The sequence below is a fragment of the Vidua chalybeata genome, chromosome 16 (genome assembly GCF_026979565.1).
Source record: "Vidua chalybeata isolate OUT-0048 chromosome 16, bVidCha1 merged haplotype, whole genome shotgun sequence".
Classification (NCBI taxonomy): domain Eukaryota; kingdom Metazoa; phylum Chordata; class Aves; order Passeriformes; family Viduidae; genus Vidua; species Vidua chalybeata.
In genome coordinates, this window is record NC_071545.1 from 15,584,069 (window position 1) to 15,610,065 (window position 25,997).

At 66.9% G+C, this 25,997-nt stretch overlaps 1 protein-coding gene across 1 annotated transcript in view; it reads right to left on the reverse strand.

Moving 5' to 3' along the window:
• CASKIN1 (CASK interacting protein 1) overlaps positions 1-25,997 on the reverse strand; it is a 29,293-nt gene that overhangs the window by 2,225 nt on the left and 1,071 nt on the right. The window contains exons 2-19 of the mRNA XM_053957641.1: positions 14,033-14,084; positions 12,011-12,108; positions 11,763-11,908; positions 11,583-11,678; positions 11,176-11,306; positions 10,995-11,103; positions 10,574-10,682; positions 10,370-10,464; positions 10,170-10,287; positions 6,570-6,677; positions 6,332-6,450; positions 5,106-5,193; positions 3,783-3,880; positions 3,549-3,659; positions 3,376-3,477; positions 2,818-2,956; positions 633-2,747; positions 136-529 (exon numbers count right to left, since the gene is read on the reverse strand). Of these exons, the coding sequence (XP_053813616.1) occupies positions 136-529; positions 633-2,747; positions 2,818-2,956; positions 3,376-3,477; positions 3,549-3,659; positions 3,783-3,880; positions 5,106-5,193; positions 6,332-6,450; positions 6,570-6,677; positions 10,170-10,287; positions 10,370-10,464; positions 10,574-10,682; positions 10,995-11,103; positions 11,176-11,306; positions 11,583-11,678; positions 11,763-11,908; positions 12,011-12,108; positions 14,033-14,084 (4,228 nt within the window). The remainder of the gene's footprint in view (positions 1-135; positions 530-632; positions 2,748-2,817; positions 2,957-3,375; positions 3,478-3,548; positions 3,660-3,782; positions 3,881-5,105; positions 5,194-6,331; positions 6,451-6,569; positions 6,678-10,169; positions 10,288-10,369; positions 10,465-10,573; positions 10,683-10,994; positions 11,104-11,175; positions 11,307-11,582; positions 11,679-11,762; positions 11,909-12,010; positions 12,109-14,032; positions 14,085-25,997) is intronic.

Consider the following 25,997-nt stretch of genomic DNA (forward strand, 5'->3'; position numbering starts at 1 on the left):
CCCACCGTGGTGTCACAGCCTGACCCCCTGTGCAGGGCCCTTATGGCACCTGCCATCTGCCACCCCTGTGCTCGGTGGCACCGAGTGGCCTCACAGCCTCCCCGGGGCCCAGCACGCACCCCTGCACCCCCTTACTCTGCCGCCTGACTGTCCTCCTGCTTGATCTTCTCCTCCACCGCCTGCAGCGCGGCGGCCAGGGACGCGCTCGTCTCCTCCAGCTTCTGCTGCGCCAGCTCGGGGCCGGCACTGTCGACGGACGGGCTGGCGATGGTGGAGCGCGGCGGCTTCACCGGCACCTGCTGGGGCTGCGCGCCGGGCGACAGGGGCTTGGCAGGGCTGGAGCAGAGCGAGGGCGGGGTGCTGGAGGGCTTGGCCGCGGGGCTCAGCTGCCGGGCTGGCGACGGGGCCGGCGTGGAGCTGGCGCTCACCGACTGGATGGCGGCGTGGGGCTTGGGGGGCTTGGGCGCCGTGGGGGGCGGCGTGGGCTTGGGGGACACCGGGGGCGGCGTGCCGTGGACCCGCTTCACCTCTGCGGAGAGAAGGGAGAGGGGCAGGAGGGCGGCGGGGCCGGCTGGGACCCCCGGCGTCCGCCCCGCGGAGCGCCCGTCGCAGGGGGCTGGCGGGGCACCTACCTGGGCTACCGGGGCTTGGGATGGGCACCTTTTTGGGGACGGGCACTGGCGGCCCAGGCATCTTCTGAGGCGGCTGCGTCAGCACAGGCTTGGGGGACACCGGCGGCTTGAAGGGCTTCTTGGGCTCGGCGGGCGGCGGGACGAACTCGGGGCCGTCGGGGCGGATGGCGGGCGGCGGGGTGGGCGGCGGCTCAGCCCCGCTCAGCTCCGAGGCCGGCCGCCGCTTCACGGTGCCGGTGCCGTTCTGGTACACGGCGAGCGTGGCCGGCTCCAGCGCCGGCTCCTTGTCCTTGGCTTTGGGCCGGCGCTTGACGGTGTCGGACTCGGTGAGGACGAAGCGGACGCCGTCCTGCTGGCTCTGCCTGGCCCGGATCCGCCGCTTGAGCGTGGCGCTGGCCTCCACCTTGCCCAGATCCCCGTGACGGTGAGCCGGGGAGAGCCCCTCGCCCGTCTCCCCGCGGGCCGGCCCCAGGGGCCGCGGCCGCTGCTTGATGGTGAGCGTGCCGTCCTCGGCGAAGGGGATGCCGTCGGGGGAGCCGCCGCGTTCCACCCGCAGCCGCTCGCCGGGGCCGTCGGCGGCCGCCTCCGACCGCACGCTGTCGGCGCGCTCGCGGCGGGCGGCTGCCACCAGCCCGGTGACGGGGCCGCTGATGGTCCGGCGCCGGTTCACCACCTCCCCGTCCAGCCCGATGGCCTCCTTATGCTTGACGGTGGCCAGGACGGTGGCCACGCGGGCGCGGTCGGGGCTGCCCGGCGGCGGGCCGGGCTGTAGGTAGTAGCCCTCGGGCGCCTTGGCCGGCGCCGGCCCCGGCCCGGCTGCCACGTGTGGCTTCTGCAGCGCCAGCGCGCGGGCCCCGCCGCCGATGGAGGACATCTCCAGCATGGCCGCGATGCTGCGCACGCTGCCGGCGCTGCCCGTGTCCACGCTGCCGCCCAGGTCGCTCGCCCGCCGCTGCTCCCGGCGGCCCTCGCCCTCGGCGCTCGGGGCTCCGACGGCCGCCTCGCCCTCACCCTCCTTGGGGAAGTCCTCGGCCATGCCGGCGCTGGAGATGGCAGAGCTGGAGCGCTTGGGAGGGGGCGGCGGGGGTCCCTTCTTCTTGGGGCGGACGGCGAAGGACTGGCTGCGGTTGACGTTCTTGTCGCCGCCGGCGGGTGCCCGCACCGAGTGGCTGCGGCCCACGCGGCGCTGGACGGTGGCGTAGGGCCCCGCGTCCGGCACCAGCAGCTCGTCCCGCTCCTGCTCGCTGTCGGAGGCGGCGTAGCGGTTCAGGCTGTGCGCCCGCTTCTTCGGCCTGCCCGGCTCCTCCTCGCCCTCGCCCGCCGGCGGCAGGCACAGCACGGGCACCGAGACGGGCAGGACGGGCACCCCCGGCGGCGCCGCCTCGCCCTCGGCGGGCTGCGGCAGGACGTAGGCGAAGCCGCGGTGCGTGGGCGACTGGGGCAGGGAGCGGGGCGATGCCGGGCGCTCGCCGGGCGGCAGCAGCTGCGGGGTGGGCTTCACCTTGGCGGTGGCGTGAGGAGCCGCCGGGCCTTGTGGGGACGAGGGTCGTGCCTTGCCGGGGGTCTGCGGCGGCGTCAGCTGCCCGGCGGAGGCCGGGAAGGGCTGCCGGGGCTTGCCGGGCACCGGGGGCACGCTGGCGCGCTTCACGGGGTGGCCGTGCCGGGGCGGGCGGCTCTCCTTGGGCGGCGCAGGGGGGCTCTCCCCGCTCCCCTCCGCCAGGTACTCCTGGCTCTTGGAGATGGTGGCGGCGGGGGGGCCCCGCGGGCCGTCCCCCAGCAGCTCCTGCGAGCTGCTCATCAGGCGGGCGCGGCCGCCCAGCCCCGGCGGCGAGCGGTAACCGGGGGCCGCGGGGTTCGTCGCCTTCTCGGGGGGCTCCTCGGGGCCTTCTCCCGTCATGGCCACCTGCAGCTCGCTGCTGAGGTCGCTGTCCTGGAAGGTGGTCATCTTGGGCGACTGGCACTCAGGCGGCTCTGGCGGGGGCGACTCGATGGCCAGCACCTCTGGGCTCGGCCCCGACGCCTTCCTCTTGAGCGTGCCCGGCTCGTACTTGCCCAGCTCGGCGCGCTGCAGCTCCGCCAGCTTCTTCACCGCCAGCATCAGCTTCTTCTGGTGGCCTGTGGGCGGCACATGCCATCAGTGTCACGGCCAAGGCCACCGCAGCCAGCGCCGCGCGCGGGGCCTTACCCAGCTTGGTGATGCCGATCTCCTGCAGGTCCTCCCAGGTGATGTCGGTGATGAAGTCGATGTTCTCGTAGCCGTTCTCCACCAGCACCTTGTAGTACTGGGACAGGCCGATCATGGAGAGCCACAGCGCCAGGTTGGCCTGGGGTGGGGTGCGGGGCACGGCTCAGCACCAGCTGGCAGCAGGGTCTGGCCCCGCCACCCCAGGCACCCCAGCAGCCACGGAGATCCCATCTTGCTGGGGGATCACAGCCCCAGGGGACTCTCCTGTCCCTGTGCCCCACAAGCATCCTGGGCTATTGCCAGCCCTATTCCCATGGGAACCTCTCACTGTGCCCAGACATTGGGACAGGAGGGGTGTCACAGTGCCACATGCACATGGATGATTGCTGGCATCATCCTGATGGTCCTGGGGAGCTGCCAGGAGGGAACATGGGCAGCTCTGGGACCATGGAGCCATCTCCCACCCTAGTCCAGTACCACCCCTCCCTGGAAGAGAGGGGGGGACTCATTGCCACCATGGATGTGGCTTCTGTCCCCCTGGCCCTGCACAGCCCTCACCGGTTTGTACTCGGGCAGCCACTCGGGGATGTTGAGGTTGTTGATCTCGGAGGCGATCTTCTTCCTGTGCCCCGGCTTGGTGACCCCGATGGCCGTGAGGTCCTGGGGCAGAGAGGGGGGGTCAGTGCCGCCCTGCTCCGGCCGTGCCTCCCTCCCACCGCCCCCGGCCCCACCTCCGGCGTCATCCGGCTGATGGTGGTGATGTCGTAGCCGGCGTTGATGAAGTTGGGCGCGTAGAGCTGCAGCTGGAACTTGCAGAGCCACTGGTACACGGCCTCCGAGCTCTGGGGTGAGAGGGGACAGATGGATGGGGGAAGCTCTGGGGATGGGGACCCGCCACTCCTGCCCATGTCCCCCAGGCTGTCCCCACCACCCGCTCCCCACGGCACACAGTGCTCCCCGCTCACCTTCCCCTCTGAGGGCAGCTCCATTTTCTTCAGCTGGGGCTCGCTGGGGGGCTGGGGGGCGTAGGGGGAGCTGGCCACGCTCTGCGACCGCGACGAACCTGCCGGAGGGGCAGCGGTCAGCGCGGCGCGGCTGCCCGGCCCCGGGCTCTGGCCAAGTGGAAGGGAGAGCCAAGCCCTGCCCTCGGCCCCCGAGGTTGGCAGGGCCAAGGGAGGCACAGGAGGGTGACACCCACCCCAGCACAGCAGCCCGGAGCACCCGCGGTGCCCTGGACAGGGTGCTGCTCCTCGGGGAGGGGCAGGCGAGCTGCTGCACCCAGCACGGCCCCGAGCAGTGCGACTCAGCCAGACCTGTCCTCCAGAGCGAGTGTCCCCGGTGCCCAGGCAGCAGCCAGAGCGCTCCCTCTGCCCAAAACCCTCTGGCCCTGCTCCTCTGGCCTTGCACGAGCTGTTCATCCCTTGGGCTCACCTTGGTGCTCTCCCTCCAGGGTAAGGAAGGCTGCCCTGAAATTTTTCCCTCATGTTTCTGATCAGGATGGACAAGAGAAGCCCCTTCCCCCCCACCAGCAACTGCATCTTCCGTGTGTGTGTGTGTGTGTGCGTGTGTGCGTGTGTGCGTGTGTGCATCCTCCCTGCGTGTGCATCCTTCGGGCATCTGCATCCCTCTCGCGTGGGCATCCTCCTCACATGTGCATCCCTCTGCCGTGTGCATCTCCCTCACGTCTGCATCTCCCACTTGCGTCTGCATCGCTCCAGCATGTTTCCCCCTCTCCCTAGCAACGTCTGCGCCCCCCTCCATGTGCGCACCCCCTCCCCTGAGCGCATCCCCCCCTCCCCAGGTCTCTCTGCCCGCTGCCTCCTCCCTCCCCGCGGCCCGGGCAGCTCTGGGCATCCCCCCCTCGCCCACCCCCACGTGTGCATCTCCCGTCTGTCCCCCCGATTCCCGGGCACGTGCCACTCCCGTGGCGTGGGCACCCCCGTGGCGTGGCCGTGCTCCCCGCAGCCCCCCAGACGGCGGTGGCTGGGGGGGGGAACCCCGCTCGGGCTCCAGCAGGGCTGGCGGGGGGGCCAGGGAAGGGAAGGGGCCGGGGAGCAGCGGTGCCCCCCCTGCCCGCCCCACGCCGCCCCCCCGCCCCCCCACGGGCCCCCACTAACCGAGGCAGGAGAAGGCCTGGCAGCAGCCGAAAGGCGAGAGAGTCATTTTTTACCCACACGTTTTTCTTCTGGCGACGGGTGCCGTGGCAATAAAAAAAAAGACAAATCCCTGGATCCACGGCACGGCCAGGGCTCCTCCTGCTCCGGCAGCCGGGCGGCCGCAGCACGCACCTGCGGGGATGTCCTGCGCCTTGGCCGGCCCATCGCCCACGGCAGACTCTTGCGCAGAAGCCTTCTGGGAAAGGACCGTTGCCAGCAGCTGAAAAACACCCCGGGAAAGGGGGAGAGCAGGCAGGAGTGAGGCGGGCGGAGGGGCCCGGGGGGTGCGTGTCGCGGGTGTCGCGGGTACCGTGGGTGCTGCGGGTGCTGCGGGTGCTGCCAGCTCGGGCGAGGGTGGGCAGGGAGGGTTGCAGCAGATTTCGGCGGCAGCGGGGAGAACGGGAGCGGCAGATGGTGCTTTGCCGGCAGCAGGAGCCCACGGCAGCGCCGCACCCCAAAGCCAGCCTGGCACATGCGAGACCAGGCTGCCGGCACGGGCTGTGGGGTCCCCTGTGCCCACAAGACCGAGCCCCCCTGGCTGGCGGCATGGTGTGGCTCAGGGGCAGTACGTGGGCATGGCAGGCAGGGTGCCAGGGGACGTGGGCTGGTGGGTGCTGGGGTCAGTGGGCTGGCAGGTGCCATTGCCAGGGAACGGGACAGCCCAGGGGCAGTGCAGGGCTGTTGGGGCAGCGGTGTCAGGGCAGGGTGCAGTGCGGTGTGCGGTGCTGGTGGCCGCAGTGCGCTGGTGGCAGTGTGCCATGCCAGTGGCAGCAGTGCAGGGTGCTGGTTGCAGTGTGCCGGGCCGGTGGCAGCAATGCATTGGTGGCAGTGTGCCATGTTGGTGGCAGCAGTGCACTGGTGGCAGTGTGCCATGCCAGTGGCAGCAGTGCAGGGTGCTGGTTGCAGTGTGCCGGGCCGGTGGCAGCAATGCATTGGTGGCAGTGTGCCATGTTGGTGGCAGCAGTGCACTGGTGGCAGTGTGCCATGTTGGTGGCAGCAGTGCACTGGTGGCAGTGTGCCATGCTGGTGGCAGCAATGCATTGGTGGCAGTGTGCCGCGCCAGTGTCAGCAGTGTGTGCAGGGCAGGGCAGTGCAGAGGCCCCTGCGAGTGGCAGCAGAGACGTGGCACAGCAGCTCCGAACGTTTTGCAGGGGCTGAGCCCAGACCCAGGCAGCACTCAGGGGCCCGGTGGAGGGGACACACTGGTGGCTGCTGTCGGTGCGTAGCTGGTGGCACACAGGGTATCAATGAAACCACGCAGCACCCGGTCAAGCGCCAGCTGAGCTCAGGGCAGGCAGCAAACACTGCAGGACTGCAGCCAACAGCAGCTGGCACGGCCACCTCGGGGCTCGCCTTACCTTGACACCTTCGGAGCCGGCGTGCAGGGCGTGCGCCCCGCTGCCCGCGCTCTGCCCGCTCCCCGAGCTGCGCGCAGAGGCCACGCTGCCCGTGCTGCCCAGGCTGCTGCGGTCACCACCTGCACACAGAGGAGAGGCTGTCAGGGCTCTGAGCCCCGCGGTGTGGCCGTGCCCCACTGGAGCCACCGCCGCGTCCTGGCTCGTGCTCCGCGGCCTGGCCGCTCGCGGCTCGCCGTACCTGCGAAGGGTTTCCGCAGCACCCAGATCTCCTCGGCGGGGGCTGGCGCGGCCGATCCGCCCTGCGACGGTGACAGGTGGGACGGGCTCATGTCGGCCCCGCGGGACCCTTGGTGGCAGAGCAGAGAGAGTGGCCGTCAGGCGCGTGGCTCTGCGCTCGGGCTCGCACGAGGTGACCACGGCCCCGGGTCTGGCGCTGCTGCACGTGGGAACAGCCCCACAGGGAAGGTGTGGGGACCCCGGCTGTGTCCGTGCCCAGGGATGCCAGAGCCATCCTAGGGCCCTGTCCCACCCCAAGCTGGCGGAGGTGACAGTGACCAGCCCTGGGCCCTGTCGTGCAGAGCATCCCCTCCTCACTGCCAGCCAGGGACAGACCCACAGTGGGGTGTTCCAGTGCCCTGGACAAGGGACAGGGACTGTGTCATCCCTTCACAGGACAGGATGGGGACATGATCCAGTGCATGGAGCAACGGGAGCTGGGCAAACCCAAGCAGTGGGACCCAGGTCTCCACCACACTGTCCCCAGTCCCAGGCAGTGCTGGCCTGCACCCATCTGCAGGGACACAGGGGCCATGCAGGACCAGGCACGCGGTGCTGGAACCCTGGTGACACACAGGGGACGCAGCAGTGGATGAGAGGACCTGGCCCTCCTCTGGGGCACAGCTTGAGCGTCACCCCAGGGCACGGCTCCTCACCAGCTCACTGTGCTGGCTCCTCACCAGCTCACTGTGCTGGCCGCCTCTGCCAGGTCCCACTTGAACCAGGGACACCCAGCTCCGAGTGCAGGGGGGGAAACAGCATCAGATGAGATGGACAACAGCACTACAAGGGCAGTGCTGCCACGGCTGCACCACGGCTCCGCCACTGTCCTGCCAGCCGTGGGGCACTGCCACCCTGCCACCAACCATGGGGTGTTACCACCTCATTGCCAGCCATGGGGTACTGCCACCCTGCCACCAGCTGTGGGACATTGTCACCCCACTGCCAGCCAGGCCAGTTCTGTTCATGGAGCTGCTCACTCCAACAGCACCAACCGTAGCAGGGGACAGGTGGTACAAGGTGATAAAGTCATGGAAGGAGCACAGCAGGGGACAAACGGCCCCACTGAATCAGACTGGGACATCCCTGAGCTGCACATGCCACGGTCACACCAAGAGGAGCCTGGGCTTGTGCAGCTCCGTGCGACCCCACCAGGAGAGAAAGCCCCAGGGAAAAGAAGTGCTCCTTTGTCCCCAGAGCCAGCACGGCCACCCAGTGCCCCCCAACACAACCTCCTTAGCCGCTGCCACCAGGGCATGTGCAAAGACTCCTGGCCCCAGCCATCGAGGACTGCACCCCTGCAAGCCCCCTGCCCCTGGGCGCTCCTGACGCGCAGCCCTGCAGCATTTGTCACCTGCCTGTGTCCCGGGGATGGTCCCCAGGGTTCAGCTGGGCTCTGCCTGCGCTGAGCCAGCCCCGAGAGCATCCCCTGGGAAAGCCCCCAGAGCCGCAGCCCCTTTCCAGCTCCACGTGTGCAGCCACGACCTGGTCAGAGCTGGGCCCTGCAGGAGGCTGTGGCCGGCGGAGGGTCCCTGAGCCCGTGGCACAGAGCCGTGGCACTGCGCTGCCAGCCCCGCCCGGCACAGGGCCGTGAGTGCTTTGGGGTGCCCGCGCACCCGGACAGGAGCGCAGGGGCCACGGGGACGCCAGCGTGGGGAGGGTGGGCTGTGCCTTGGGCACACGGCGTGCCAGCGGCGCTGGAGCGGGTGTGGGGGGAGCGATGGCACGCGTGTGCCACCCGGGTGCCCCCCGCTGCCCCCCACCGCACGCATGCACGCCCATGCACGCGCTGCATGCACACACACACGCCCTGCAGCCCCCCGGTGAGGGGGAGAGGCCGAGCAGAGAGAAAAGACTCGACACACGCTTTTAAAGGAAAAGAAAGGAAAATCCATGGAGAGCAACGAAGCGAGCGGTGAACTACCTTGTCCGTAACGCGGCTCGTCGGCACTGCTAGGGGAGAGCCTGTGATAGCCAAAGGAACTGAAAAGAGTCTGATGGGAATGTGGTGGTGGAGGTGGAGGTGGAGGCAGGGAATGGAACGGATGGGACGAGGCGTCACCGTTTAGCACAGCAGCCCCGTAAGCCGGGAGCGGGATCTTTTGGAAGTGTTGGGGGATTGTTACAGTCTCCCATGAACCTGATAATAAAACATAACAAGAGACAAAATGAAAAGAATCAAAATAATAGAGACACGCTCAGTGCCACCATAAGAAAAAAAAAAAAAAAAAAAAAAAAAAAAAAGGAAAGAAAAGAAAATAAAAGGAAGGGGGGAAAAGGCAGCAAATCAAAAAAAGCGACCAAAAGGATGTGGAGAAGCCAGAACTGAGACCCAACAGATGAGGAGCAGCAGCGGGAGCTCAGCACACGCACAGCCCGGCGCAGGGGACGCGCACACCCCGCAGATCCGACACGGACACTGGGACAGCCCCACGGGCCAGCTCACGGTGTGTCACAGCCAGGCTGTGTGTCACAGCCAGACCTGCAGGGCCATCCCAGGGCAGCGGGGCTGCAGGCAGGGCCGGGCCGGGGCCGCAGCAGCGGCACCCCCGTGTCCGGGGGGTGAGCTGTGACACAGCGCCTGCACCCCACACTGCTGCCCCACCGCAGCCAGCGGCGTGGCTACAGAACCCCACAGCCTGGCTAACACTGCTGTGGGCCAGCTGCAGCCCTGGAGCCACGGAGCACAGCCCAGGAGACGTGGATGGCATCTCTGGTACTGGCACACAACCCACACCTGGAGGGTGGGCTCTGCCCCTGCCTGTCCAGCACCAGGTGCTTCCAGGGACGCTGTGGGTTGCCCGGCAGCCACTTGTGCTGCCACTCCCCTGAGACACTGTTCACGTGCCACCATTGCCTGCCCATGTCCCCGTGGTGTGGCTGCCCCCAGGACCCACTCCCAGGGCTGGGGTGAGATGGTTGATGTGGGGCCTTTCAGCGCTCCTGGCAGAGGACACAGCCCAGGGACATCCCAGGGGGCTGCACACCCCACCAGGAGCCTAAAGGGATGACAATGGGAGTGGGGAGGGGGACAAGCAGCCACAGGGCAGGGGAGCAGGGGCCAATCCCTGAGATGGCCCCTGGCTGGAAAGACGGTCTCTGTGTGGCAGCATCATCTCCCTGGCACTGGTGCCCAGCCCCTGCACAGACCCTGAGCACCAACTCCTGCGACCCCACTGCTGTGCCCGTCCCCCCAAACCCCAGTGACACCCCTCATGCACCAACCTCCCGGCACCTCAAACGCCTCCCCCAGCCCGAGGGCAGCCAGGGCTGACCCTCGAGCACCCCAGGGCTGCCAGCACCAACCCCCAAGACACCGACCCCACAGACACGACGGGAACATGGGCCCTGCACGCTCGATGGGAGCGCCGGCCCCACAGGCACAACGAGGACGCTGACCCCACACGCTTTTGGGCACCGTCCCCGTGCACACGGCGGGGACACCCACCCCACATGCATGAGGGGCATCGCCCCGCTTTGTCTTCACCGCTGCGGCCCCCGACACCCCGGTGCCCACCAAACCAAGACAGGGCTCCCCGGGGCTGTAGGGGGGATTATTTGCCTGTTCGCTTGCTTATGGCCTCGACGAGGCTGGAGGGGAAGTAGCCCACGCGGTCGTTGCCGGTGCGGTTGTCGTGGATGCAGCCCTTCCAGCGCCCGTCGGCGTGCTGCTCCAGCACCTGCGGGACGGGCCGGGTCAGGGGCCGGGCCAGGGGCTGGCACTGCCACCGGGGTGTCCCCGGCCCCCCCGGCCGCACTCACGGTGATGACGTCCCCGGCTTTCACGTTGAGGCTGGTCAGGTCGTAGTTGTTGCAATAGTCCTTGACGGCCCGGACCTGCAGAGCTGCAGAGGCGTCTGCGGGGCAGAAGGGGAGCCTCACCAGGCGCTCACCCCGCGGGGGTTGGCACCCCCCCCCGGTGCCCCTCGTGCCAGCATGGCCACTCTGTGCCCTCCAACCCCCTACCCCGCAGCATCTGCTTGATCTCCTTGCTGGCCTGGCTGGTGGTGAACTGGTTGACGATGTCCAGAGCCGTCTGGTTGTAGGTGTTCCTGACGTGGGCGTTGATCCCGCTCTGCAATGGCACCGAGAGGGATTGGGAGGAGGCTGGTCCCCATCCTGCCACCCCTGGGACTCCCTAGGCCACCGGGAGACCCGCAGCTGGAGGGCACAGCTCTCAGACCATCGTGTGTACCCCCCTTGTGACCCTCGCCCCTCGGTGTGCACCCCCCAGGACCCTCAGCTTGGTGTATCCCCTCCAGGACCCTCAGCTCTGCTCCCTGGGAGCTGCTCTGAGCCTCCAGCTGTGGGGTCACACCCTTCCCACAGCCCCTGGCTGGGTTGGGGGCGCCTGGGGGCATCTGGGGGTGCCGAGGGGGGCCCTTACATCCAGCAGCAGCCGCACCACATCGGTTTTGCCGCAGAGAGCGGCCTCGTGCAGCGCCGTGCCCGCCTTGGTCTGCCGGTTGATGTCGATGCCAGCCTGCAGCAGGAGCCTGTGGGGGACAGCGGGGTCAGCGGGGCACGGGGGGGGCACCGGCACCGCCACCCCTGCCCACGGCACCCACCGGATGATGTCGATGTGGCCGTTCTTGGCGGCGAGGTGCAGGGGGCTGGTGCCGTTGGGGTCGGTGGTGTCCCCCGGTTTGGGCTCCAGCAGTGCCGCGCACATGTTGCTGTTCAGGAGCAGTTGGACCACCTGGCTCAGCAAACACAGACGGAGCAGGGCTGCAAGGGCGGCTCGGCCGCCCCCCGGGGCTGCGGCCCCCGGCCCCCACCTGCCCCCCCTGCCAGCGGCCGGAGCTCCCCTGCAGTGGTGGCACCGCACACCACCGGCCATCCCTGTGCCCCTCCAGCCCCCCCGGGTACCTCACAGTGTCCCTGTCCCCCCCCAGGGGACCTCACACAGTGCCCCTGTCCCCCCCCAGGGGACCTCACAGTGCCCCTGTCCCCTCCCAGCCCTGCCAGAACTTACCCCGACCCGGCCAAACTCGCATGCCAGGTCCAGGGGCGTCTTCCCCGAGTTGTCCATGATGCAGGGGTTGGACTGGTGCTGCAGGAGCATCTCCGACTGCGGACGAGCAAGACCCCGACCCGGTGAGGGCACGGGTAGAGGGGTGGCACCCCCCCCTCGCCAACCCCGTACCCTCCATACCACGTCGTAGTGCCCGTGCTGCGCTGCCAGGTGCAGGGGGATCTGGCCCTCATCCGACGGGATGTTCACAGAGGAACCTGCCTTCAGCACCATTTTCATGGGCTCCTTCTTGCCCTGCCAGGCCGCGTAGTGCAGGGGCCGCATGCCTGCAGGGGCAAGAAGCCATGAGCCTTCCATGTGCCACCACAGCAGGCAGAGCCTGAGGGGGGCACAGGGCAGGGGGACACGGCCAGCCCCCGGGGACTCGCCTTTGTTGTCCTTGATGTCCACGGCAGCCTGCGCCTCCAGCAGCAGCGAGATGAGCTCCGTGTTGCCGTTAAGCGCCGCATGGTGCAGAGCCGAGAACCTTGGGGACCGAGGGGGTGTCAGGGGCCACAGGCCTGTCCCCTCCGCAGCCCTGCCCACCCCTGCCTCAAACCTGCACCTCCATGCGCCCGTGTCCCCGGGAAAGCCACCCCCACGTGCCTCTGTGAGGTTTTGGGGTGAGAGCTGCCACAGGCCTGGGAGTGCCGAGACCCCGCCGGGCTGGAGGTGGCGGGCAGGGCAGGCACAGGGGCGTCCCACTGAGGGTGGGGGTGCCGGGGAGCCCCCTCCCCGCTGACCCACTTCCCCCAGCAGCGCGGCCGTGAGCACAGATGGCAGCGCTGCCTTGCCCGGTGTCGGGCCTGGCTGTGGGGTGGGGAGAGCCCCCGGCCCCGCAGCCGCTGTGCTCTCGCAGCTCCCGGAGCCGGAGGCTCCCGCCTGGGAAGCGAGCCAGGAGCTGACCTACTTGTGCTCCCGGCAGCGGCGTCCTCCGTGCGACTGCGCTGGCACCCACCGCGCCGCTGCTCCGGGCCCTGGCCGCGCACAGCGTCCCCATCCCCTCCCCGGGGCCACCCCGGTGTCACCGGAGCATGGGAACGGGCCGCAGAGCCCCCAGGACGCGCTGGCCTCTTTGGCTGCCCGCTGCCCGAGGGGCAGGTGTGGGTGACAATCCCCCTGGCCCTCTTCCCCAGGTCCCCGTGGGGAGCGGGCTCCGGGCAGCGCGGTGCCCGCGGAGCTGCCGGCTGCGATCCCCGGCGGGGAGCGGCGATGTGAGCAGACAGCCGGCACAGGAGGCCGATCCCAACGTCTGCCTGGGAAATGTCAACATTTTCCGCTCCAGCGCCCTGCTCAAATCCGCTCAAGATGGTGCAAATCGCAGCCTTCCCCGGGGCTGCCTCGGGGCTTCCCTCGGGCACCTCATGGCCCAGCCGGCCACCTCGGCCACGAGCAGGGCACTGGCCCCGAGGCCAGCGCGGGGACACCAGCACGGCCGGGAATGAGCCAGCACGGCTGGAATGGGGAAACTGAGGCACGGGGCTGGCTGAGGTCACACAGAGCAGAGCACAGCCAGGCTGCAGCCTGGATCCCGGGGGGATCCTTTCCAGGAGCAGCGCCAGAGGCTGGAGGCTGCTCCCCTTTTGCTTCAGCACCCCCTGAACTTTCCAGGAGCCGGATATGAGCCAGGCCCTGCCTGCAGCTCCCCAGCCCTGCCGTGATGCTCAGCCCTCCTGAGGCCTGCTGGCTCTGCGGAGGTGGCCCCTGGGGTGATGCCCCCGTCACAGCGATGAGCTGGCCGGTACCAGGGGATGCCCACGGCCACCACCCTGGTGAGGAGGGTGAGGAGGCACCCGGGCTGCTGTGGCCATACGTCCCCAGGGCATGGCCTCCCGTTGCTGAGCAGCTGCTGTGCTGTGCTCCCTGGCATTTCCCTGGCCACAGGGAAACAAGTGGCATGGTGCTGCTGCCCGGCCCAAGCGGGATCTCGGGGCGGGGGGAGCCGGGGGCAGCTGCTGCCCAGCCCCACAAGCAGCACTCCCACTGCCACGGCAGCCCCCTCCTGCGCGGGGCCCCGGCTGCCTCCCTGCAGCCTCATTAGTGTAATTAGCGGGGGTGATCCGCGGCCGCTCCGCGCCGCTCCCGCCTGGCGGGGTCACGGCTCTCCCAGCCGGCACCCCACAGGGCTGATCCCTGCACGGCTCCCGAGGAGCCCCACAGGGCTGGGAAAAGCGTGGTGAGATGTGGGGCACAGCCCTGCCTCTGCCTCCTCTGGTGCCCATGGCTGCTCCAGGCCAGCACAGGCTCTGGGTGCAGGCCACGTGGGCTAATGGGGGCCAGGGTCCTGGCACTGGAGCTGGCAGCTCGGAGAGCCTGGCACTCCCAGGCAGACACGCAGGTGCACCCCCTGCTCACAGCACCCTTGGCATGAACCCCACAGCACCCACGCCCGGGCTTGGGCTCCCACTCACCCGTCCGTGTCTTGGAAGTTGACGTTGACTTTCTTTGCTGATCCGAGGAGCTCTGGAAGGGAGGGAAGGGGGCAGGATGTTAGAGGAGGTGGCTGGTGCAGGGACACGGGGCACACCAGGGAGGTGACGTGGTGGCAGCTCCAGGTTTCCCTGCCCTACCAAGGCTGGGGCTCCCTGCAGCTCAGGAGGCTCAGGGTGGGGGTCCCTGCTGAAGGTGGCAGAGCCCTCCTGGCACCAGGTTCTGCCCATTCCCCCCTGGTTTGCCTGGGGTTCCCCCCTGGCTCCTCCACCCGGCTGAGGCTCCGGAATGGCCCCGTGGAGCCCCCGCCGGGCAGAGCTCAGCACGTTCCCTGTACCCCCAGCCCCCCCGGCACTGCCCTCCCCACGCTTCTGGGAAATTAAACCGCGCCGGGGCAATCCAATTAGCAGCACGAGGAGGGAAGGAGCCAGATTTACATAAGATTTACCCGAAAAATGCCACTCAGGCTTTCCAGTGAGCTGTTCTTCCCACAGCAGGAGCGGGAGCAGGAGGAGAAGGAAGAGGAGGGTGGGAGCAGCACGGCAGAGCCCCGGGTGGGGGACCCACACAGCAGCCCCTGAGCCCAACACAGCGAGCACAGCTCCAGGACGGCCCTGAGGCCATGGGAGAGGACCCAAAGGCTGCATGGCCAGCAGGGAGAATGGGCAAAGGCACTCGAAGGCAGGACAAGCTAAGCTTTTTTTGGGAGAAGCTGGCTGGAAGGGGCTACTTCAGGCAGGGGAGGGGAATGTGAGGCCAGAGACACTCCCTGTGCACCTTGGCCGTGGCTCTGCTCTCTCTCTCTCCCCCTCCACCACGTCCCCTTGCCAGTGTCCCCGTGTTTATTGAATTACTGGACCCAAGGGCTGCACCACAGCCCAGGAGCCTCTGCATGGACAAACGGGGCTCACCAGCAGCAGGAGGGGCAGCTGTGTCCAGCCCTGACCCTCAAGCCTGGGGAGTGGTGCCAGGCTGAGCCAGCCCTGCCCAGGCCACGCAGCACAGATGGGCCCAGGACAGAGGCTCTGGCACCCAGAGCTGGCTCCCTCCTGCACTCCAGGGCTGCCCAGCTGTCCGAGCTGCAGGACATTTGCTAATGCTGACACAGCGCGGTGTGACAGGTGACAACTGCAGAGGACGGGTTCTATCAGCCACAGCAACCACCCTCCAGCCACCAGGTCCCCAGGCTCTCCTCCCAGATGAGGTGACTCGTGTGGGATGAGAAGCAGCACTGCAGGGTGCCTGGAGAGGGATGGGGACACCACGGGGTCCCCAGGGTGTAGGGAGGGACAGGAATGCCACAGAAGCCCCCAGATGCCATCGCTGCCATAGCATCCCCATGCTCCCCTGGGAAGAACTGGACATTACTGGTGGGCAGAGCCCCTGTGACACCAGGAATGACCCAGTCCCCGCCAGCCCCGTGCTGCCGCCAGCGTCCCCAACAAAGGTGCCATTCAGCTCCGGTGGAGAGGAGCCCAGCGCCGCTTCCGCTGCCGCCCCGCGCCAAGAACCAGCTCCCAGGAGAAGGGCCGAGCTGCCCCCCAGGGATGCAAAGGGCCAGCGGACAAAAGGAGCCGTGGGCGCAGGAGCGGCACCGTGCCCGGCGCTGGCTCCAACCTCCGGCCCCGAGACGGGCCCCGCTCGGGCTAATGGGTCCTTGCAGATGGACGGACGGACGTTGTCAGCAGGTCTGCAGTGCCTGGCCTTTCCCACGGGTTGATCCCAGCGAGGGGCTGGCATGGGGCACTGCCCGGGTGCAGTGGTGACGCCCTTGGCGTTCCCCAGGCACGTGTCACCCTCGGCATCACCAAACCACCATCACCAAATTTGCACCGTAGCGGCAAATTTTTCCTCCCTGCACCTGCAGGAGAGGCTGCGGCTGCCAAAATCTGTTTAGCACTTCCATCACTGCCCGTGCCAAGTGCTTAGTCAGTGACTTCCAGCCATGCAGTGGTTTGACTTTCCTTAAAGCTCTGGAAGTGGCCGTCAGCATGCCGAAGGCAGCTGGAGCATGGAGCCCAACTGGGGTCTCAGGAAAACCCCAGTTCCCAGAGCAGGAGAGAAGGATGGGTGTCCTGCTCACCAGGTCCACAGTGAGACTTGCAGCCTGTCTGGGGGCAACAAGAGCCACGAGAGCTCGTTAATGGCTGGGAATTAATGACAAGGAAAATTCTTCCACTAACAAGAGAGAAGGGAGCTGAGTGCTTCCAATTAAAAATATCGGCTACAAAAGGAAATGGGCACAGTGGGGACGAGAGCAGAGTTCCTTCATGGCCACACTGCCACTGAGCACCCAGTGTGTTCCCGGCTGTCCTCTCTGCTGGGATCACTGCAGGGGTGGCAGGGACCACCGAGCACCTGCAGTCACCATCCTGCCCTCTCCATGCAGAATCAGATGCCATCAGGAAGGTGCTGTCACCTCTTTGCTCAGACAGCCTGAGCCCCACCACCATGCTTGGGACACCCCAATGTCCCCTCTTGGCTCCCCACGGGCTGCTCAGGTGATGGTTGTGCCCTGCAGTATCACAGGGCTCCCCTGATATCTCGTGGCCCAGCTCTCCACCATTCTCAGAGCAGTTTGCACCCCACAAACACCCTGGGGAAGGACCACGATGCCAGCCTGGCACAGGACCTGGCACCACCGGGTGCGGCTATCACCCGTGGCTGCGGTGTGCACCGGGAGCCGCAGCGTCTGCCATCGACACCAGCTATAAACAGCGCCTGCCAGAGTAAACACCGCCGCGGGGAGCGGCCCTGCCACCGCTCCCAGAAATGCCTTCGCTTAAGCGCAGGGACTGCAGGAGCTAAATCACGCTTGGATTGAGCCTGGCGCTCCGTGAGCAGCGAGCTCCTCGCCGGCCCCGGCTCCCCCGGCACGCGCCGGCCCTGCGGCAGCCACGGCCCCGGCGGGCACCGCGGCGCGGGCGACGCACGAGCCACTGGCACGTGTGGGGCCTGTGCACGGGCAAGCCAATCTGCCCGACCCCAGGGTCCAGCCACGCGTCACCTTGGCTCCTGGCACTGTGCCTGGCAGCTGCTTTGGGTGTCCTGGAGCACGCCATGAGGAGACCCCCATGCCCAGCCACAGCTCCGGGCACTGTGATGCATGGCCACGTGGAGGCCCCCATGCCCAAGCAGGAATCCCTGTACACGCCAGGGGGAGACCACTGTGCCCAGTCACTGCTCCAGGTGTCCCAGAACACGCTGTATGGACACACCTGAGCCCAGGTGTATGCCACGGTGGGACCCCAGTGGCCAAGTGCAGCTCTGGGCACCCCAGTGCAAGTTGCAGTGAAACCCCTGTCCCCGGCTGCCCCGTCCCCTCCCTGCACACGTGTCCAAGGCCACGGCCCCACATGGTGGGACTCCTCAGGGGGTTCCTCTCCCTTCCCAGCACCTCCTCAGGTGCTCATGCGCCAGCCCCTGCGTCTGCAGCCAGCGCAGCGCCAGCAGCGATCGATGCCCGGCCGGAGCATGGGGGCTCCCGGCCAAGCCCCCGCTGACGAAGCACATCCTCACCCAGCTCCCCCCGGCAGGCAGCAGGCGGCTGCTCCAAGCAGATGGCTCCAGCCTCCACTAAATCAACATCTACTTAATGAGGGGAAAGCATTGCTGCCCCCTCCCCAGCAAGGCGGCAGCGGATCAGCCAGAAGAACCCCCCCAAATCCTCCTCTCCATCCCTTCCCTCACCCCTCTGCAGTGACCCCTCTCCCATCCAGCCCCATCCCTGCTGCTTCCCCACTCCCCAGCTCCCTTGGGCAGCCGGACCCCTGCGTGTGCCCCCCACAACCACAACAGGACCCCACAAGCAGTGAATATCCACAGGGAAGACATTCAAGACAAGCGCCTGCTTCAGAGACAGGGGGGAGGATCCTGCAGCGGCATCGCTGGGAGCTGCCGGATAAAGGAAGCATCCAAAATAGCTGCTCTTAATTATATCCCTGCTAACGAGCGCCACGCCAACAACGGGCACTGCACGAGGAGCCCTGGCATGGGGGTGTCTTATTCCTTGCTGCGAGGTTGGGGGTCCCCACGGCAGCAGGGGCCATGGTGGGGACCCCACTGAGGCGGCCACAGCAGCCCTGGCTGGGTCTGGTGATGACGGTGACATCGGGGAGCTGGTCCTGACAGGGAAAAGCTTGTACTCCTGCAGCCAAGGTCGTGTCAGGCGCTGAGGCCGGCGATGCTCAGATGCTAATGAAGCCGTTATCATCTTCCGATCGATCTGGACTGTATAAATAATGCACCGGGAAGCTCGTTGTACAGGGAAAGGGATTGCCTGGGGCTAAGAGGTGGCTGGGATGGGATGGAGCCATTGCAGAGCAGTACTCAGCACAGCTGGATAACTGCTGCCCACCACAGCTGGACACCCCGGTGTCCATCACAGCTGGATATCCACTGCCCATCAAAGCTGCACAGCCCAGTGTCCATCACAGCTGGATATCCACTGCCCATCACAGCTGGACGTACACCTCTCACTGCAGCTGGACCTGCCAGTGTCCACCACAGCTGGATAACAACTGCCCATCAGGGCTGCACACCCACAGCTGTGTGCCCCGCTGCCCATCACCAGCCATTCCCCAAATCCCAAGGCACTTCTAGGGGATGCTGCCCATGTGCCCAGCACAGGTACAGGTGCTCCGGATGCCCGTCCCTGGCAGAGCCTTCTTCAGGGAGTGGTGAAATCTGCACTGGAGGCTGGCTGGGCTCTGGCAGCCTGAGTCACCGAGCAGCGCTGTCCCCTGGGGCTGCAGGAAGCAGCTTAAATGCAGCTTTCAAGAAGCAGCAGGGACTCCACTGTGATGCTTTTATTTTTACAAAAAGGAAACTTTTCAGTCCCGTGGGATGGCGCGGGGCTGAGCCTGTGGGCTGCCGGGGCAGGCAGGGACAGGGGACACGGATGTTCCCAGGGCAGAGCTGACCCACCAGGGCTGGAGCTGTCCAGGGGTCCCAGCACCCACCAGCAGCTCCTGTGGAGATCCCCGCTCTCTCCCTGTATTCCCAAGTCATATCCTCACCTGACCTTTGCCGTGTGCTACCATGCAGGCAGGCCAAGCCACGCTGCATCAGCTGGATTCCTTTGGGGCAGTGCCAGCCCCCCAAGCCCCCCGAGTACCACCCGGGGCTCCCTGGTGACTCTGCCCAGGGCACCCAGGAATGCGGGGAACGGCAGCAGGGACGGGCAGGAGCTTGCACAGCGCAGGGCTGTGCTGCCTGTCCCCCTCGGGTGGGGCACGAGGGGTCGTGCTCAGCTCCGAGGGACCAGCACCGAGCGTCGCAGCCGTGCCCGGTGCCAGCCACACGCCCACACTCGGCTCCGCGGAAATGAATGTTGGTGTCGCTTACAGGGAGCCCTAATTGCCAGCCTGTGGCAAACAGGTAATTTTCAGTAATCACCCTGGCTGGAAGGAGCCACTGCTGGCACAGCGAGGCTGGCATGGCAGGGATGGGGACGTGGCTGCTCAGGGCCACTGTCACCTGTGTCTGCCCGTCCATCCATCCCAGCGCAGCTGGCACTGCACCTCCTCAGGACACGGGAGCAGAGAGAGGTGGATACACTCTACTCACCTCCACCCTGGGGCAGAGACCATCCTGCCCCATCCCCATCCTCATCCTCCCCGGCTCCTCCCCGTCCTCACCCCCTCTGCACAGCCAGGGATCCCTGGCAGGACGGACGGACCCTGTCCACGCTGGCTGCAGGGCAGGACGTGGAGCTTTGTGCATCTTAAAGCATCATTAACCAAGACACGGCGGTGATCACTGGCCTCCCATGAACCCGGCACGGTGCAGCAGCGCTGGGAAGTGGCGGGAGCTCCCGGCGTGTGCACACGTGTGCACATCTGTGTGCAGGCGGCCCAGATCAGCTCCCGGTGTGCCCTGAGCGTGTGCACACGTGTGCACATCTGTGTGCAGGCAGCCCAGATCAGCTCCCGGTGTGCCCTGAGCGTGTGCACACGTGTGCACATCTGTGTGCAGGCGGCCCAGATCCATCAGAGTCTCCGGGCGCTGCAGCGCCGGCTCTGAGCTCCCAGCCATGCACGGCAAAACAGGCCCCAGGTTCTATTTCAAACGTGATGCCTTCAGAGCTGTCGTTTGTCCTCATCCACGGTCGGTGCACCGTGCCCACCTTCTGCTTCAGGGCTGCATTCCGGGCGGGAATGGAGGGGCAGCACGGGCTCAGGCATGGGCAGCTCGGCCTGGCAGCTCAGCGGCGTGCCAGTGACCGCCGGGGTGGGTGGACAGCGGGGATGTGCAGCCAGGCCATGCCGTGCATCACGCAGGAGCACAGGGAACGCGGCCGGAGGCCTCACACTGCTCCCGGCGGGCTGGCAGCGCTGCAGGGGAGGCGCTGGGCTTGCAGGACCCGTCCCAGTGTCCCCAGTGTCCCCAGTGTCCCCAGCGTCCCCAGCACGGCGGGCACAGGAAGGGGGCTGGCAGGGGCGGTGCAGGGCCGAGCGGGACCGAGCCTCGGGCAGACGCGGAGCGCACACAGGGAGCGGGGCTGCTGCGGAGCTGCAGGGCTGCGAGGAGCGCGCCTGCCGTAAACAGCCCAGCTGCAATGCAGGAGCCGGGCAGCCGCCGCTTTGTCTCCGCTCCAGCGGCTCCAGCGGCTCCCGCGGCCGCGGGCCGGGAACCCGCGGGGCCTCTCGAGGAGGCGGCGCGGCGCTCCGGCGGCCACATCTGGAAGGGATCAGCGGCTGCTGCCGCCGCGAGCCGGCCGTGCCCAGCGCCCGGCCCCACGGGAGGCAGCGCCGGCGTGGGCAGCGGAGAGGCCACGGGCACAGGGGCACGGGGCAGAGGCGCTCGGGCACACGATGCACACGCGTTCACACGGATGCACGGGGGCTGGGGCACGCACGGGGTGCATCGCACAGCGATGGATGCGCAGGGATGCCGAGGGGCACACGCGGGCACACGGGAGGAGCGCCCGGCCAGCCGAGCGCCGAGAAGCGGAGCCTGCGGTGGCTGCTTGGGCACCATCTCCAGCCTGGCCCATCCCCAGCTGACACAGACCATGGCAGGGCACAGCGCTGGGGTCCCCTCATCCTGCTGTGCCCCAGGGCACCCCAGCCCCACAGCCACCTCCATCTGCTCGGCGCTCTCCAGGCGGCCGGCAGTGACCTTGGTGGGCACACCCAAGGAGACCCGGGCAGAGCTGGCGCTCCCGGCCAGCCGCTCTCCCACGCCCTCCCAGCACGGTGCTGCCCCACCGGATGGCTCGTGCCAGCACCGGTACCCATCCATCACCACAGCAGTCCCGGCAGCACGGGGCTGTCAGGCCGAGGCGAGGCCAGCTCTGCACCCCAGCTTCCCATTTCTCAGGCTGATTGCTCCTGTCGCTGCAGAGCCCAGCATTAAACACCTCATTTCCTAGTCCCGTATTGAGTTGGAAAATACTATTAACATTTCATTAGAGCTTAAAAATCCCTCTCAGCCCTCCACAATGAGCCAGCCCGCGGGTGGCATCACTCCTGTGCCAGGTGGGCTGCACTGGCCCCATCCCTCTGGGAAGAGGAGAACCAGGAGGGCAAGCCCCACGTGCCCCAGACGTGGGAGAGGGTGGTGAGCCAGGGCAGAGGTGACATCAGCACTGCACACTGGCTCGGTGACCTGCTGGGCATGGCCCACCCTTGCAGCGTGCTTGGCCAGGAACAGGACACAAAACAGTGACAGAACAACAGTGTCCATGCAGGCACTCCTGAGTCTTCCTTCCCAATGCCTCTCCCTCACTGGAACGGAAACCTGGCCCAGCAGGACCAGCACCAGTCATTAAATATCAGCAAATTTATTCTCCAACATTCTCCCAACAGTGCTGAGCACCGTTCCCAGCACACAGCAGCCAGCACCAGCACCAGGACAGACACTGCTGTGGGAAACAACCTCAGGTATCACCCAAGAGCTGGGCCCTCCCCTCCAGCACTCACCCCACCAGCCCTGCCACAGCTCCCACCTGCCACGAGCCCAGGAACGTGTTCACTGAGCACCCAGCACTGCTTTGGGACCCACTCGGGCCCTGGCACAGCACCATGGAGCTGCCATCCCCAGGCACTGCTGCTACGGCTGCTGCGAGCACGTGGGGAGGGGGAAGGGGCTGGGGGCACACTGGGGGCACACTGAGATGGGCAGGGGACTGATCACAGCCATTCCCAGCAGCTGGGAAGGGGAAGGAAGGGTTAAAGGGAGTGCAGGGAGGAGGAGAGGAGCCAGACGCCAGCCTGGCTACTGGAAACCACGATGGGCTGGCAGCGACTGGGACGGCTGTGGAGAGAAGCTCAGGGCACCCTCAGCACTCAGGCCTGCTCACTGCCAGCACTGTCACCCTTGGGTGCAGGCTGGCCCTGCCACGTCCCCCACAGTGTCACCCCCCAGCACAGGGGCAGCAAGGTCCTCGTGCAGCAAACAGCCAGAGCCGGCAGCCGTGGGAGAGCCCCGCACGAGGGGCTGCCAAAGGGCTGCTTGGTGTCCAGCCAGGTGAATTTGGGACTGCTGAGAGAAAATCCAGGCCAGTGAGGGAGCTGGGAACGGAGCCGCCGGCCCGCGGCCCGCTGCTCCTCGATGGCAGTGGCCAACTGTCCCGGGTCCCCAGAGCATTCCTGCTGGGCAGGGGCGCTGCGGCCAGTCTGGACACGGGGGCTGTGCTGGGGGCAGGGGGGCACGGGAGGGTTTGCACGCACAGCTCAGCCCAGCTACAGAGGCAAGAAATGTAAAATAAGGAGAAGCCACCCCAGGCTGAGCAATCGTGCCCCTCTGGAAGGAAACTTGGCACACGCCAGCCCACACCCGCCTGCCAAGTCCTGCTGGGAGCGAGGCTTCGTGCGCGGGCTGGAAACCCCAAGAAGTTTATGAGGGACCCGCTGACACGTGGATGAGTCGGGCAGCAGCCGGAGCTGCTGGGCCCTGACGGGAGCCTGCCTGTCAGCAGAGCTCAGAGCACAGCCCGTGCCTGGGACACGCCTGGGATGCACCGGCATCTCCCCTTGCTGGCATCACCCGCGAGTCCCAGCCCATCCCCTTGGCATTCCGCCCCTTCATCCCTGCCAAGGGCATGGGGGGAGGCGTGGGAGCAGTGCCTGGCCACGCCATGGGGGATGCACGGGCCCAGCACCTCTTTGGCCAAGCTGCCACAGGGTCTGGCCCCCCAGCCCCTTCCTCCTGCCCAGCACCTCTGGATGGCCCCAGAGGCAGCAGCATCCAGGGGCTCCAGCATTCCAGTGAGCATCATCTGCTCGTCTCTGCCTGGGTTTCTCTGTCAGCAGGGAGGTTCTGCCCAGTGCCTGTGTCCAGGGAGCAGCAGCAGGAGCCATCAGGGGTGGCTGCCTCCCAGGGAAGGCTCCTGCTTTCCCACAGGGCCGGGGGAGCCGGGCAGCTCCAGTGGCTGCCAGCCATGTGTGCCCTGGGCACTGCACCACAATTGGATTTGCATCTGCCCTGCCTTTTACTGCATGGAAATTGAATTGTAAAATGTCAAAGACATTTCCTAACTGCGCCATATTAGCCCGGTTTTATTAAATACTGTTATCAGAGCAGATTATGAATGCAATCAACTGCAGGCAAGAAAACCCAGAATTAACTGGCCACTGGGCAGGAGGACACACCGGAGGGCAGGAGGCAGCTGGTGAGGCCCTGCCCAGAGCCTGTGTCCCCAGGCGCTCTGGCTCTGCTTCCCACTGTCCCCGAATCCTGGAGCACCGGTGAAGGAACATCCCCACCCAGCCAGTGCAGCTCCACTCACAGCCCAGGATGGCTCCTCAGGGACAGCAGGACACTGAGGGTTCTTGCTGAGCTTTGAGCTCCTTTCCTAGGCAGGGCAGGACCAGCACATGGCAGCAGGACTGATGGGACAAGCCCTGAGATGCCAGAGCTGCTGCCAGTGACACGCAGGGCAGGATGCAGAGCCCTGCACAGGTGGCACTGCAGGAACAGGGCTCTCCTGCCCCGAGTGGGGGCACACCGAGAGCTGCCCAGGCCTCAGCACCAGCACCCCGGGCAGTGGGGCCAGGCTGGGCTGGGTTACCCAGGGTCACCCTGACGTGGCAGGACACAGGGGATGCAGAGCTCCGTGCCCAGCCCTGATCCCCCCCAGGCTAACCCAGCCCCGGGTGGCCCCAGAGCTCCAACAACACACCAGGACACAAGTCCTGCAGGGCCACGTGCTGGGACATCTCCTTGGCCACACGAAGCTGCCCTGTCTGGAAGTGCTTCACAGAGCCCCCCAGCCTGGCTGGAGGAGAAACTAGGGCAGAGGATCCAACCCTTGGCTGGAGGTCCCACACTCGGCACCGGCAGCACCACACAGGAGCCATTCCCAACGTGGATGAGCTGCTGGCAGCGCCGGCCCCACAGGGAAGGAGCCAGCTCGCTCCAACCCTCCACAGCCACGGAACTGTGGATCCTCTGCATGGCACGGCACGGCACGGCACGGCTCACCTCCCACCACCCAAAGCCCAGCGTGCCCAGGACAGGGATGGCACAGTGAGCACGGGTGCTCCTGGAAACACCCCACGGTCCCATCCCACCCCACGGCGCCGGAGCTGAGGGGAAAACGCCAAGTCACCACATTTCTTCGAGGTAGCACCGAGAAGGAGGGGACGGGGAGGGAAACAGTTTGCTGCCAAATCCCTGCATCTGATTTGCGCAACTTTCAGACAACCTCATCAATTATGGATGCCCGGGAAGCAGGCGCGGTGTGCGCTGCGGCCGGCCCGGGCCCCGAACCCACACTCACACCAAACGGGGCCCCATGTCACCATAGCAACCCGCGCTAATTCACGCAAGGATTTTTAAAATCTCGTTTATTAAACCCCACATGAATAGGATATTATCCAGATAACAGAGCTAAGTTACAAATCTTGCTGGTGCCGTGCAGCGCGGGGAGCGCCGCAGGCATGCGTGGGACCAGAACTTGGAGGGGACGTGGGGACACCACGGCGTGGGGACAGCCCTGCTCCGTGCTCTCCCACTCCATGCACCACTCCAGCCCCATTGCCATGGCCAGAGGTACTTGAGCACCCCAGGCTGGGAGCACAGCACCCACCACACACGTGGCACCCACTGCCACAGGGGACAGCGGGATCCGGTGGGGAAATGGCCCCAGACAAGCCCAGCACTGGCACCAACTGGTCCAGCAGAGCTGGAGATGGGCAGCCCAGAAAGGGAATGGGGTGAGCATCCACCCCAACAGCAGGTTTAGCCCCACTGGGTGTCCCTTGTCCCTAACCTGTGATCCTGGCACAGGGAGCACTGCTGGCCCCCGTGGCCATCCTGCCAGGTGTCCAGAGGGCTCAGCCGTGGGACGTGCAGCAGAGCGCTGGGAAGGACAGGGATGCAGGAGAAGGTGGTGGCACTCCAGCACCTCTGGTTGTTGCCACAGCAACGCCAGCTGTGTGCCCAGGCCAGCAGGGACTGGAGAAGGGTGTGTGGGGACACTGTTGGGCACAGGCCAGGCGTTGTCCCCATACCCACACACTGCCCCAGGAGGCCACGGCAGCAGCAGTGTCTGGAGTGGGCTGGGATGAAGTGGGCTCTGAGCTGGAGGTTCTTCTTGCCCTGCACGGTCCCTCAGCAGTGACAGCAACGATGGCACTGGGGACATGGGGGACACCACGCCAGCCCTGCGTGGCACGAAGAAACACATGCTGGCCTCATGCTGGCACCGTGAACATGGTGGATGCAACACCACAGCAGGGACATGGGGAATGCCATGCCAGCCCTGCTCAGCACCAGGACATGGGACACCACGCTGGCCGTGCTTGGCCAGAAACAGCCTTGCATGACCAGGGACAGGGGACACCTCACCAGTCCTGCACAGCTCCCACGTTTGGGGAGTGCCGGCCCTGCAGAGAGGGACAGTGGGCACAGCAATGGAGGGACTGAGTGTCCAGTGACCCAGAGCCACACGAGTGCTCCCCGTGGTCCCTGTCCGCACCCAGGAACGCTCCCCGGCCG